This window comes from Amblyomma maculatum, chromosome 6 (assembly GCF_055883805.1).
Source record: "Amblyomma maculatum isolate TAMU_Amacu chromosome 6, ASM5588380v1, whole genome shotgun sequence".
NCBI lineage: Eukaryota > Metazoa > Arthropoda > Arachnida > Ixodida > Ixodidae > Amblyomma > Amblyomma maculatum.
The window spans coordinates 33738618-33752229 of NC_139349.1; the positions used below are offsets into that span (position 1 = coordinate 33738618).

At 41.8% G+C, this 13612-nt stretch overlaps 1 protein-coding gene across 3 annotated transcripts in view; it reads right to left on the bottom strand.

Moving 5' to 3' along the window:
• Positions 1 to 9892: 9892 nt before the first annotated feature.
• LOC146185452 (uncharacterized) overlaps positions 9893 to 13612 on the bottom strand; it is a 64393-nt gene continuing 60673 nt past the window's right edge. For all 3 annotated transcript variants that reach the window (XM_084606396.1, XM_084606394.1, XM_084606395.1), the window contains exon 20: positions 9893 to 12864. In XM_084606396.1, coding sequence (XP_084462522.1) covers positions 12763 to 12864 — 102 coding nt within the window. In that variant the 3' untranslated portion in view covers positions 9893 to 12762. The remainder of the gene's footprint in view (positions 12865 to 13612) is intronic.

Below are 13612 nucleotides of genomic sequence, written 5' to 3' on the forward strand. Positions count from 1 at the left end.
TCCAATATATAAAGCAGGAGATCGTAACCAGCCAGGTAGTTACAGGCCGATATCTGTACTAAGTGAGATTAATACTCGAAAAACTAATAGCAAAACAAGTAAAAACATTTCTTGACAACAATAATATCATTACACCTCAGCAACATGGATTTGTCGAAAATAGGTCAACTTCCACAGCAGTGTTAACTTTATCACAAGCTATTAATTCTGCCCTGCATCAGAACAAAATAGCTGTTGTTGTTTTTTTAGATATTCAAAAGGCATTTGATACGGTATGTCATCCTATATTGTTGCAGAAATTGGAAAGTTACGGTTTTGTCGATAACTCGTCCAAATTTTTTCACAGCCATCTATCTAGCCGTAAGCAAAGAGTACTTATTAATGATTTTATATCAGATGTCAACGATGTAACCTGTGGTGTGCCACAGGGTTCTGTTTTGGGTCCCATGTTGTTCTCACTTTATCTAAACGATCTCCCGCAAGTGCTCCGCTTTTCTCAAGTACTACTGTACGCAGACGACACCGATCTTGTGGTTACTGGGGAATCTCTTCAGGCAATTCAGACGATCATAATGAATGAGCTGACAATGCTGTCTTCCTGGTTCCTCAACAATCGCTTAACGCTGAACATTGCCAAAACTAAGTATATAATATTTCACTCTAGACACAAGACTATTAACAATACATTTACACTTACTCTAGGTAACTCGTTAATAGAACCAGTTTCTTCTTTTAAATATTTAGGGGTTATATTTGATTGCCATTGAACAAATTAACAACGTATGCAAAAAATTAGCCTTTGGGTGCCACACGCTCATTAAGGCGAGATACTATTTTCCTTACGATATACTCAGTTCAGTTCAGGCGTTCAGTCGTGTCCGACTCTTCGTGACCCTATGGACCATGTCACGCCACGCTTTCCGGTCTCTCACTATCTTCTTAACATCACATAGCTTCATCTGCAATGCCTTGAGAATGCCATCTAACCATCGCGTTCGCTGCCTACCCCTTCTCCGGCGACCCTCAACCTTTCCCAACATCAAATCTTTCTCCAGCGACTCCTCTCTTCTCATCAGATGACCAAAGTAGCTGAGCTTTAACTTTAGAATTTGACCCTCCAATGAGCAGTCAGGGTTTATGGTCGACAATATCGACTGATTTGATCTTCTGGCAGTCCAACGAACTCTTAAGAGTCTTCGCCAGCACCACAATTCAAACGCGTCAATTCTTCGGCGGTCAGCCTTTTTCACAGTCCAAGTCTCGCATCCATACATCACAACTGGAAAGACCATAGCACGGGTTATACGGATCTTGGTTGGCAGACTAATGTCTCTGCTCTTTACTAGGCGGTCAAGGCTAACCATTGCTCTCTTTCCCAGAAGCAGGCGTCTCCTAATTTCATGGCTGCAGTCTCCTTCCGAGGTAATCTTGGCGCCCAAGAACAGAAAATCTGTCACAGCTTCCACTTCTTGTCCATTGATGCTCCAGGACTTGACAGGGCAAGACGCCATGATCTTCGTCTTTTTAATGTTCAGTTTAAGCCCAAACTTCTCACTCTCTTCTTGTACGCGCATCAGAAGTCTCTTGAGTTCCACTTCACTTTCTGCCATTAAAGTGGTATCATCCGCATATCTAAGGTTGTTGATATGTTTTCCAGCAATCTTCACTCCAGCTGAAGACTCGTCCAGACCGGCCTTCCTCATGATGCACTCTGCATATAGGTTAAATAGGCAGGGCGACAGTATGCAGCCTTGCCTCACCCCTTTCTCAATCAGAAACCAATCAGTAAGACCATGCCCAGTTCTGACTGTGGCCTCTTGCCCTTCATAAAGGTTCCTGAGGAGACAGATGAGGTGAATTGGAACTCCCATCTCTTGGAGAGCTTGCCACAATCTGCTGTGATCTACGCAGTCAAACGCTTTCGCATAATCAATAAAGCAGAAGTAAATGGGTTTCTGGAACTCTCTTGCTTTTTCCATGATCCAGCGAAGGTTGGCAATTTGGTCTCTAGTTCCTCTGCCCTTGCGAAACCCAGCTTGCACGTCCGGAAGCTCCCGATCCACATACTGCTGCAGCCTACCTTACAGGATTTTTAACATCACCTTGCTAGCATGCGAAATAAGCGCGATCGTGCGGTAGTTGGAACAATCTTTGGCACTGCCTTTCTTTGGAATGGGGATGTAAACTGACCTCCTCCAATCCTGTGGCCACTGCAGGGTTGTCCAAATCTTCTCGTTTTTCCATTCACATATCAGTTACTGCTGTGAATCTTGGGGTCAAACATAAAACATATTTGTCGCCTTTACATCGTCTTCAAAAGCGGGCATTGAATGCAATAACAACTAGTAATTTTGATCAATCCAGCAGCAACATTTTTGATGCCAACAATATACTATCGTACCTAACCTTGCGTAACTACAAAGTTGTGCTTGTGATCAACAATATAATTAGCACTAACTCCCCCCTTTCATTAAGCCTATATGTCCAGCCTTCGCGTAATACTAGGCAGGCATCTAACTGTAATTTTAACCTCCCCAGATGTAGAAATGTATATGGTGAGCGACTGATGGAGTTCAATGGTGTTAAAATATAGAATGAATTGCCGATCGAGGTAAAAGCCGCCAGAAATTTTAAATTGACATGTAAGCTATATTACCAGTCTAATCAAATTCTGCCTGAATTTCTTTCTTAGTGAAATTCTCATATGTAGCCTAGTTTTTGAAACATGCTTTACACTTGTATTTTTTGTTGCACAGATGCAATAGCGTGTGCGCAATAATTTTTGTGAGTGCATCGTGTACTTCGCTTGCACTTTATTGTACTTTGTAACCATATTCTTTCTAATTTTCCTTTTCTTCATTGTAGTACTATTATGCTTATCGATTTTATTTGGTACTCATAATTATGTGGGTATTTTATTTTACTTGCTGTTTGCTGTATTCTTGCCTATGTACGCAACTGTAGCAGTAATGTCGCGTTTATATCATTACTGTTGCTTTCAATCATTGATCCTCTATGGCTGAACCTGAGAGTAATATTTGTATTTGGACCGGCCACTAGCCTACTGAGCTATCGGTCCAAACAGTGTTTGTACATTTTATTTGGTTTTGTCAATAAAGTTCCTTGAAAATATATATATATATATATATATATATATATATATATATATATATATATATATATATATATATATATATATATATATATATATATATATGTCAAAGCCGTGTCAAAGCAAAACAGGTCGTTGCCGCCAATAAAAGTTAATGCAAATGCTCAGAAATCGCATATTACCGTTTCTGTTTGGAATACCGCAGCTACTAAAACATATGCCACCGCAAAATGCTGCATATAGCAGAATGCAGTTTGAACAGACCACTCTATGCCTGCTATGCCGTCTGTATGCACGATAGAGTCGTGTGAGAACGGTTTTTTTTTTTTTTCTTTTTTGCTTTTAAACCTCTGTCGCGGTGTCTCAATGGTAAGGCCGCTGCTGATTTCGAGAACGGGGGATTCAATCACAACTGTTTCGAAAGACGTTCCTCTGCTGTGGGATTTGACTGCACAATAAACAATCCCACGTGTTAAATGTGGTGTTAATAATGAAAAAAAAAAAAAAAAAAAACGACACCAAAACCAGCCTTTGCAATCATCCGTCATAGCCGAAGCCGCTTTCATGCGTTAAACCCGGGCCAATATGCATTTATTTTCTTTTCTTTTTTTTTTTTTTTTGTTTGTTGTTGTTGAAGGCTTCTGTGCATCCGTAAAAGTTTTAGTGAGCACATTTTACTTTAGAGAAATGCTCGAATGTTTGGAAAACATATTTCATGCACCTAATTGTTACCCTAAATATTACATAATACACCTAGATCAATGTACTTTACTGGTAGCTTATTATAATCATTATAATCCCTTTTCGTACAAGTGCTGTCTTCCGAGCAAACTCGTCATTTCTGACAAGGGGAGTAAAACAGCTTCATGCGGGCTTAAATATCAGTGTTTAGTTCCGGAATAAATACATTTTTATAGTCGCATGATAAGATGACCTCCATTTATTTCGGAATAGTTTTATATCCGGCATCTGTTTTGGAAGCAACCCGAATATTTTACTTCGCATACGATTTAGTCACTGCTAAATAATTAATGATAAAGGTTTCAGCCTGTAAAATTGCTTCCCAGAACATGACAGTGCCCATTCGCAGTTTATAAGGATGTCTTCGCAGCGAGTAATTCGTAGCTTGCATTTTAACGTTACTGAAAATTAATCGCTGATTATTGTAAATTCTGTCAAGTGTGGAAAAGTTCTCTCACACGGTGAAATTTATGCGCATTGCAAAACAAAATAATTACACTACTAATTTACCGTTATATATTAACATCACACACATCAGAAATCCCTTATACTTTCCTCGGTTTCAGGAAATCATTTACAGTTAGTGGCGCATGCAGTAAATACACTATCACGTTCTATGACAGTGGCCGCAAAAAGCATCTCGGCAAATTCAATCCACTAAGCGCTGTACACGTGAACAATCAGATTTCCTGTGCGGCGAGGTTTCCTGTATAGAGTCGGGTTGCAGAACATACAATGTTCTGCAACTTTATCGGAACCGTCTTAGAAAATTTTCCCGCCTCGACCGGTGGGAAAATTTTCCAAGAAGATTCCGATAAAGTTGAAGAACGCTGTATATTGCTATAGAAATTCGATGAGACGCTTGCTAACTTTGGCTATAGCGTTTTCAAGTCAGTTTAAGATATTTGCGAAGGTTCGTTCTTATTCTCGTCAGCAGCTTGTGGCATTATAGTCTCTTCGCCGCGCAACGTTTTTATGGGCCCACGCGCTGCCTCCCGCAACCTCCCGATAACTTAATTGCTCTCATTTCTCCGATCACAAAGCTTCCTTCATGACAGTCAAGAACTGTTAGTGGAGTGTTTCTTGAAGGAATATTTGTGAAAAATAAAATAGTTGTCTGTAATTGTACATATACATGCCTTGCTAGAAATCTTTGCCTTAATCTATCGAAAAAGGTGAAATTTATCGTCGTCGTTCCTTTACACAGCTGACGAGCTGCGCTCAAATTTTGCATTAGGAAGTGACGTAATCGTCGACAATTTTTTCTTTATTTTTTCTTCTGTCCGTACGAGGCAGCGGAGGTGGCTCAGCTACAGAGCCAGTAGCAGGCCCGAGCATTTTATTTTCCTTCTTCCTGCAGCCACAACAACTTTATTTTGACCCCACCCTTCATCATTCATAGCATTTTTATGCCCCGAGGCAATAAACATCGCAAAAAAAAAAAAAAAACTGCGCCGCGACTTGAGACAAACAGAGGAAGAGAATAACGGACAAGCGCTGAAACAACTGACATCGCACAGAGCACGGACGACTCTGGTGGCTGCTCCTGGCCCGGCGGCGTATTGCCATATCATATCCCGTAGGCGCACTGGTGCAGACGACGCTTTCAGCGAGTTAAACGGCGATTGTTGCTGAAAGATCTCTCTGAACGCAACGTAATGGTAACATACACACATGTAAACGGTGATTGTTGCTGATGTCTCTGAACGCAACCTAAAGGTGACATACACTCACTGAGGCAGGAAATGATTGTGGGGAAGGTAATTGCTTCGTGTAACTGTTGTCATACCGATTCTTACTTAAAGGTGTCTGTAAACGCAACCTAAAGGTAACATACACTCACTCAAGGCAGGATATAATTACAGTGAAGGCAATTGCAAAAACAATATTCAGAAAAAAAAATAGAACGCAGGAGTCGAACGCATGTTACATGGCATCAGTGAAGAGATGCGCGGTGTTAATCCATTGCGCCACCAAAATTTTTTTCTTTATTGCCGGTCATCACCAACACACAACAAAACCAACAAAAACGCGCTACAATCAAATGCTCACAGCAGAGCGGTTACCACAAGCATGACACTTAATACAGAAGCCGGCAGGCTCATACGAGTTGCCTTTGTCAAGTTAAAATTCCTTCAGCTCGCATAGTGGTTCGACTCTTAAAATCCAGTCTGGCACAGTGGTCTTCAATTTGTGCATTTCAACCAATGCGTGTATACTCTCGCGGAAGTAGAGCCTTGCAGGGCGGGCGTCAGGGTCACAGTGAAAACCCGCCATTCTGGACCGCCATAGACTGTGCAGGCCTATTAGCATAACCGTATCAAGTGGAATCCCATCATTTTCAGTTGGCAGGAATCTAATCCCGTATGAGTCTAATGGCAATTCTTTTTTAACAGTTCGTTGCAGCACGTCCCAAAAATAGACGCCCTCCCAACAGTGCAGAAATACATGGTCTATTGTCTCTGGCTGTTTACATATTAAGCAAAGTGAACCCCATGGCAGATAAAAGCCCTTGCTTTCAAAAAAAGTTTGTACCGATAATGTTCCTGTATATAACTTAAAGAAAAACGTCTTTACCCCAGGAGAAACTGGCATTCTTTTGACACGCTTCAGTACGTCTTGACCTAGACGGCCGCTATACAAGGCTCTGTACACAGGTACAGGGAAGAAGTCGTCACAAACAGCTTTATACAGGTTCTTCTTTTTCACTGAACTTAAGTATTCTGTCGAGAAGCGAGCTGACAGAACAACGGGAACAGTTGGCTTTAAATGTGTTCTTATTTGTTTAGACAATATATCCACTATTTGTCGCCTGGTGGCGCTGCTCAGAGGAATCACGCCTCAGTCAATAAATCATCATCATCATCAACGCGCCAGAGCGTCGTCTGCTCGAGTGCTCCTACGGGATATGGTTTGCTAATACGGCCCCGGCGGGGGCTAGCCCGCCATCAGATTTCTATGTATTGTAGGCCGTCATTGCACCCTTAACCGCTTTGGTAGTGGACGACGGCTCTTCCCTCTTCTTTTTCTTTCTCCTCTATTTTCTCTTTCGTCCGCACAAACGTGTGCTGTGCGATGTCAGCGCACGTTAAAGATGTCCAGGTGGTCGAAATTACTCCGTAGCCCTGCATTACGGCTCCTCTTTCTCTCTTTCCACTTTCACTCCCCCCTTCCTCCCTTCCCTTACGGTGCGGTTGCGGTGTCCACAGAAAACAGTTACCGCGCCTTTCCCTTCCTATAAATAAATCAGGCAGGCAGCGGAGGTAGCCCAGCTACAAAGCCAGTAGCAGGTCCGTGCATTTTCTTTTCCTTCTTCCTACAGTAGCAACAACGCCTCTCCGTTTTGCCTCCATAGAAACGCAGCCGCCGGCAGAGCGTAAAAAAAAAAAAAAAAAAAAAAAGACTGTGGTTTAGCTCCGGTTAAACCTAGTTGAGTTGCGAAAGCAACAGCTGCATGGCTACGCTTAGGATTGGCTCTCTTACTCTCATTCTCTCTATTCGCGGCAGCCACCAGCCAGGCAACCACCTCGGGATCGGATGAGTTTTTCTCCGCTCTTCTGCGAGAAGAGGCCGGGCTCTCCTCGTTGGTCAATTTTGGGCGCGCGCTCTTATACCACACTATTCTAGTCAAGGAGGTTATATAAAAACTGAAGATTTGATATATATAACCTATTTGATTCTAGTACACAGTAACCACACACACCTCTTCTCTACCCAACCAACGGAGAGTGATGTGCAGCTGGCGCCGGCTGTGGTCATACCGTCACTTCTTCGGCACCGGCGGAGTGCTCGGCCGCGACGCCAGCTCCGACATACCACTTCCTCTGACATCACGCGACTCCTCGCGCATGCGCAGCTTGGCCCACACTGTACCACGCGAACCACACTGTACCACGCGCCCACACTGTACCACACTGTACCACGTTTTGCCAAACGGTGATGCAAGACTGCTGAGCGTAATAGACGGAGCATAACATCGGAAACAGGGCATATGGAAGTGTTCAGTCAACAGGAACCAACAGAACAGGATCTGATGGCATGTCACGTGACTGATCCTTCCATTCGAGTTTCCGAAAGTGCATCTGCGACCCGGACATTTGAAGCAGACTTTGTGAGCAATCCGTTTGGACACGTATAGTGTGCGCGAGAGACTGTGGCACCAAATGGACTTGACACCGGTGAGTAAACGAGACTGTGTTTGGAGACTGCCAAATCGTTCATGTTACTTCACACATCATTGGGCAGTCCGTCACTGTCAAGCAAAACGAATAAAAGATATGTGTATACCCAATGTCCCTCATTGCTAAACATACATGACCACAACAAGCTCAGCCAGGGAATGGTGCCGCGGAAAATGTTCATAGAACAGAAATGAGCAATAACTGATTTCGTTAAAATGAAGGGCGTTTGCATAGCGTTCAATGGAGCTTTGGTGGGGGGATTTAATAAAGCTCGTACAACTGAATACTTCGTTTAAGTGAGATTCCTTCAAGTGGTATCCCACTTATAAATATATATGTATAATCTACTGCTGTATTTTTAATCATTATAACAAGTGTAAAAACAAAATATTTTTGTCAAAATGATATATGTTAAAGTTTTTAAACTTAGATGCACCTTTTCTTGGAGCCTATTTATACATTAGGCTCAAATTTCCTCAGAATATATTTCATTCGCAATAATTTAAACAGGAACGAGTTGAAAGCTCTGTTGTTAATGATAACAAGTGAGAGTAATATTAGTTTTTCTGAGCAATGCAAATAGAAACTTCACGTTTCTTTTTACTTAAGTTCAATGTCACTATTATGTGGAATATGCATGCAAACTGTAATCAACATACTAATTTTTAATAAAAAAGATATATATTATTTTATGAGCTGTCTCAAATTTCTACTCAAGTATTAAAAGGGCAAAAACACCTGCACAAAAAAAATTATGACTCATTATTAACACACAAAACTGCACACTGAAATATTCAGCGGTTGTTCAGATGCACACAACTAAACCAAAACCACCCATTCACCCTAACATACCCTCTTATAAACATTGCACCTACTGCAGTAAAGGCAGATGGAAAAAAAAAAACAGCTTCTCCATGCAGCAGCAGCAGAATGGCATTCTCACGCTATAATACAAAAAAAAAAATTCACGTTTACATAAAGTTTTTCTTTCTCCCTCTCCGGACATTGGAGAGCTCTAAAATACACCAGTATGTTCCACACACCATACCCCTTAATGTGAAATCATTGAATGTTCCAAACTTGAAAAAAAAAAAAAGGAGTCATTTGTAGCTCCTGGCTAGCCCACTTAAAAAAAAGTGTGAAATTTTCTAAACAGCCATATTAATTTCCCAATGGCCGGCACCAGCGTGAACTACGTGCAAACTTTCCATTTCTGTGGAAGTTGATGTTGAAACATTGCTCTGAGAATGGCATTTAGAATTAATGTAACAGTGATGGCACTTAGAATTCTCTGCAAACAAAAACATTAGCTGATTAGCACACTGCTCTCCCAAAAGTTTTAGTTCCACTGGAAGAAGAAAGTGTTTGACTTATCACAGTAGGATAGATTACATCTTATTCATCGTGGAACGAAATAATAGTCAAGGATCGGGGGCTCAAGTAATAATTCTTCCTTCAATTTCTGCCACTATCAACAAAATTTAGGTATTGCCTTACTTTTTGGTGCAGAAGATGCGGTTAATAATAATAATTGGTTCACAGGAAGGGAAAGGCACAGTATCTGTCACACTTGCTCTGTGGACACCTGAATGCCCTGTAAGAGAAGGGGGGAAGATGCGTTTTTTACATAAATTGTAGGAGTGCATATACAACAGTGCATCTTATATGCATTTTTTTTTTTCGTTTTGTGCAAAGTTCAAACATGAAACGTGCAGGCAACATGACCAGCTTTAAAGTTATTTAAATTTGTATAATACATTTTTAATTCAGCACAAAAGCCTCTAAATATGAGGGGTGTATCTTACACAAAGCTGCGTGTTATACACAGAAAAATTTAGTATGTGAACATTACGATGACTAGGTTTAAAAAACATTATTTATTCAATACATCCATCTCATTAAAACATTTCATCTCATTAAAACATTTCATCTCTAAAACATAATACATTCAGGAATGAATAAAAATTGCTCTGGCTTGTGTGGTCAAGGCAGTGTTTCCAACTGCTTCAACACAAACAACAAAGAGCAACTAAATTATAAAATTAGCAATGATACAGCACAGTGCTTTTATGCTTTCAACAAACACGCGTGTTTCGGCACAGACACACATTCACATACGTACAACACACAAGCTCAGTCAACATTTAGTGAGAAGAAGGCAGGTCCCTGCAATGCACAAGAAATGGAACAAATTGCACATGACCCTCAGAACAAGGCTGTCCCATTAAAATAGAACTAGTGCAATGTCCATATTCAGTCCATTAAAATCAGAAAAAAAAAAATTATGTTGAAAATGCAGCATTACGACATTTGGCAACAAAGTACAGTGCATTACAACAAACTACGTTCCATTTATAAAATAGATCAAGAGAAAAAAGAAACTCGCAGAGGACACTCCAGCTGAAGCCTGAAAGCGAACAGTAAACACAAGGGAAAGGAAACTTCACCGAAAAACCAGAACGCATGTAAACCTGGCACTTTTTTTGCATGTTGCAGTCCACATGAGCTCATCATACCAAGAATAGAACATGGCCAACCTAAAAAGATGTCAAGGAAAAGGAGTAAGCTATTAAATGCTGAGTGAAAAAGAAGGCAACAGCCAAATTAAAACTATGATGAGCCATGGAAAAAAAAAAAAAGCCGATTTGATGCTTTCATTTCACAGTCAATACTGCTGACTTTAGCGGAATGGGGCCACTCAGAGCATAACAGCAATAATTAATAATGCTGAACCACTTTTATACAGGTGTTTGCAGCTCAGATTTTACATAATATTCTTCTTGCTAAAACTTGCTACTAGATGCAATTTAACTTTTATGATAAAAGTAAACATGAAGACATGGGTAACCCCCCCAACCACCCAGCAACAGAGACAGTGGCAACAGAATACATCAAGAAATAGAAAAAAATACATCAAGCACCAAGCAGTACAGTAAACTGCTACAGCTTGTTGCCTCACAGGACGAGAGATTGCAGAGGTTGCGTAGCAAGCACCAACAAGAATCCCGCCCTCAAATTCTTTGCAGATAACACAAACCAGAGAACAAAAAAGCATAAGAAAAAAAATGCACAGATATTTGATCAGCTAAGCCAAGAGTAAGAAGGGGTCACAGAACAAGTGACCATGAGTACCTGAATGAAAGCTAGCTGCAATACTTTTAGAGTGAATGCAGCCCACCTGCAGTATGCACTTCCCAAATGGTGTCACACACTACGAGATTGATTCTTTCTAGTGTTTCCATGCACTGAGTTCAGGGTTCCACCTTCACCCTCGCCCACTGTTCAGACACTTCTCCACTTAGAAGACGATGTAGCAAGACCCGGTGTTAACCGCCTCCAAGAATGGCTCACACCAACCACTAGAAAAAGACTCAGTCATGCCTCGAACAGTCCAAGAATAAACACCTGCAGTTAGCATTAAACAAAACAAACTAAGCCCAGCCAGTAGTTTCGTAGGAACATTCATTATCGCGTGTCATACAGAAGAGATAAAAGAAAGAGGAAGAGCACCTAAAGGATGTGGTGGCTAACAACCAAGTGTATGTGGAAGCACACAATAAATACAGCACAGAAAACAGCGCAAAAACCCCACACATGCATGCCTGGCTAATAATGCCCCCGTGTGCCGCTGGCATTAAATTTCTGTACACAGCGGCAGCGCTTCCACACACACGTGGTTGAAAGTCGGCACATTGTGCCCTTTGTCCATTTTGGTACCTGTACCATGCAATTATGGAGCTACCAACTTGCCCAACTCAGCAATCTTCAAAAGAAAACTTTGGCAACCGCTTTCACTAGCCTCATTGTGGCAAGTGGATGAAAAAAAAATTAAAAGAGAATGAATGCTAGTCATTCCAGCTTCAAAAGACCGGGAAATATGCATCAAGAGAACTAAGCAACATCAACCTAAAGAGTAACAGAGGATGCTTCGCACCCTCGCTCTTCATCTACCGTTGCCTGAATGCCTTCGCGAAGAGCCGAAATTAGTTCCCACTCGCACAACAGGAATTCGTTGAAAGATGCGAGAGGCTACTGCTCTGAATATAAAAAGCACTGTAACAATGAGAAGTGAACTTCTTCTGATGAATGCTTTCCAGCAGGCAACAAAAAGTACATGCCACTGCTAAGTTTAACCCATGTACTCTTTATATCCGGTTGCACATCTAAAAACCATCCTGTTCTGCCACCTTTATACACTTAGAAACGCATTCACCGAGAAAGGGAATCAGTTTTTCTGTGAATGGAATAGCCACCATTCATAAATGCATGCACGCCAATACATGCACACCGGCATTCACATCTGTGAAAAAAAAAAAGTATGGGCAGCACTCCATATTGGGATGACAGCTGACAGTACTAGTGAACTCAAAATAATTCACCAGCAGAAGTGCAGTGCAGCCAGCAATGGGTGAGAAAAGAGTACTGATCTGATACAGTAACCCACTGGTAGCTGACTGCTTATGGTCCTTGACCTATACAATTTGCTTTCAGTGTCGTCGCTAGTCTCGGGTGCCCTGGCTGTCAGCTTCAACTAGCCCGAGACTGCGAGCTTGAATAGTGAACACCCCTTCGACATATCACTGTAGAACTCCAAGCAAGGGCTTTTGACTTGCACAAACACATTAAGGCCAGTGACAGCACTGGTAACCGCAAGTTGAACTGACAGCCTGACGCGGCAAGCTTCCTTTTGCTTTTGGTATAGGTTCTGTTCTGGATGGCGAAGGCTATCTATCGGTTGGGCATGGTGTATGGCTTCCACCGCAGGCACTCGGGGTCCAGGGTGCGGTCGTGTCGGACCTTCTTGACTTTGGAGGAACTTTCGGGTGCCTCCTGTTTTACCAGAACAAGAACAACAAAAAAAAGTCAAGTGTTGTTCATCTCGCACAACTTCCTTCGTGTGCAGGACGTGCCTCACCTACACAAAGTGCAGAGAGAGAAGAAGCCGTTGGAAGAAAGCACATCACTGAAAAGGAGCATGTTTAAAATGCAAGCCAAGAAGGCCCTGCCTGAAATAAGTATACAGTGCATCCAAGCAGCAAATGCTGACATAATATACATAAACTAAAGGCAGCTTTGCTCATCACTACTGTAGTAAAAAAAAAAAAGCTGCTTAGTATCTGCCAAAGTAACAGCAAATGAAATGATGCAAAACAACAACATGGAGGCAGAAAGACCATGGGAAAAAGTATAGTGAATCAATACAACTGATATGGAAGTGTGTGCATTAGCATTAGTGCTCTCTTCTGGAGGAGGGCCCACTGCCAATGACGTGTTCAGACCATGCGAGCGGGTAGCATGATCCAGTCTGTCATCGTCATGTGAACTGCCATCCTTCCTACCCCAACCTCCCCCTTCTCCCTATCCCATACCTCAACCTGGCACGATCAACCTGGTTGCGTCTCACCAGTAGGCTTTGAGAATGATAGACTCCTTGCGAGACTTTGTACTTGCTAAGAACCTTCCACTGCACTATGTTCGGCAGTTGGATGCCCTGCAGAAAAACATCAGCCAGATTGCCGTGAAACGAACAACGGTTACAAATTATGGGTTCCTTCCCACTACGAAATAAAACATGTAA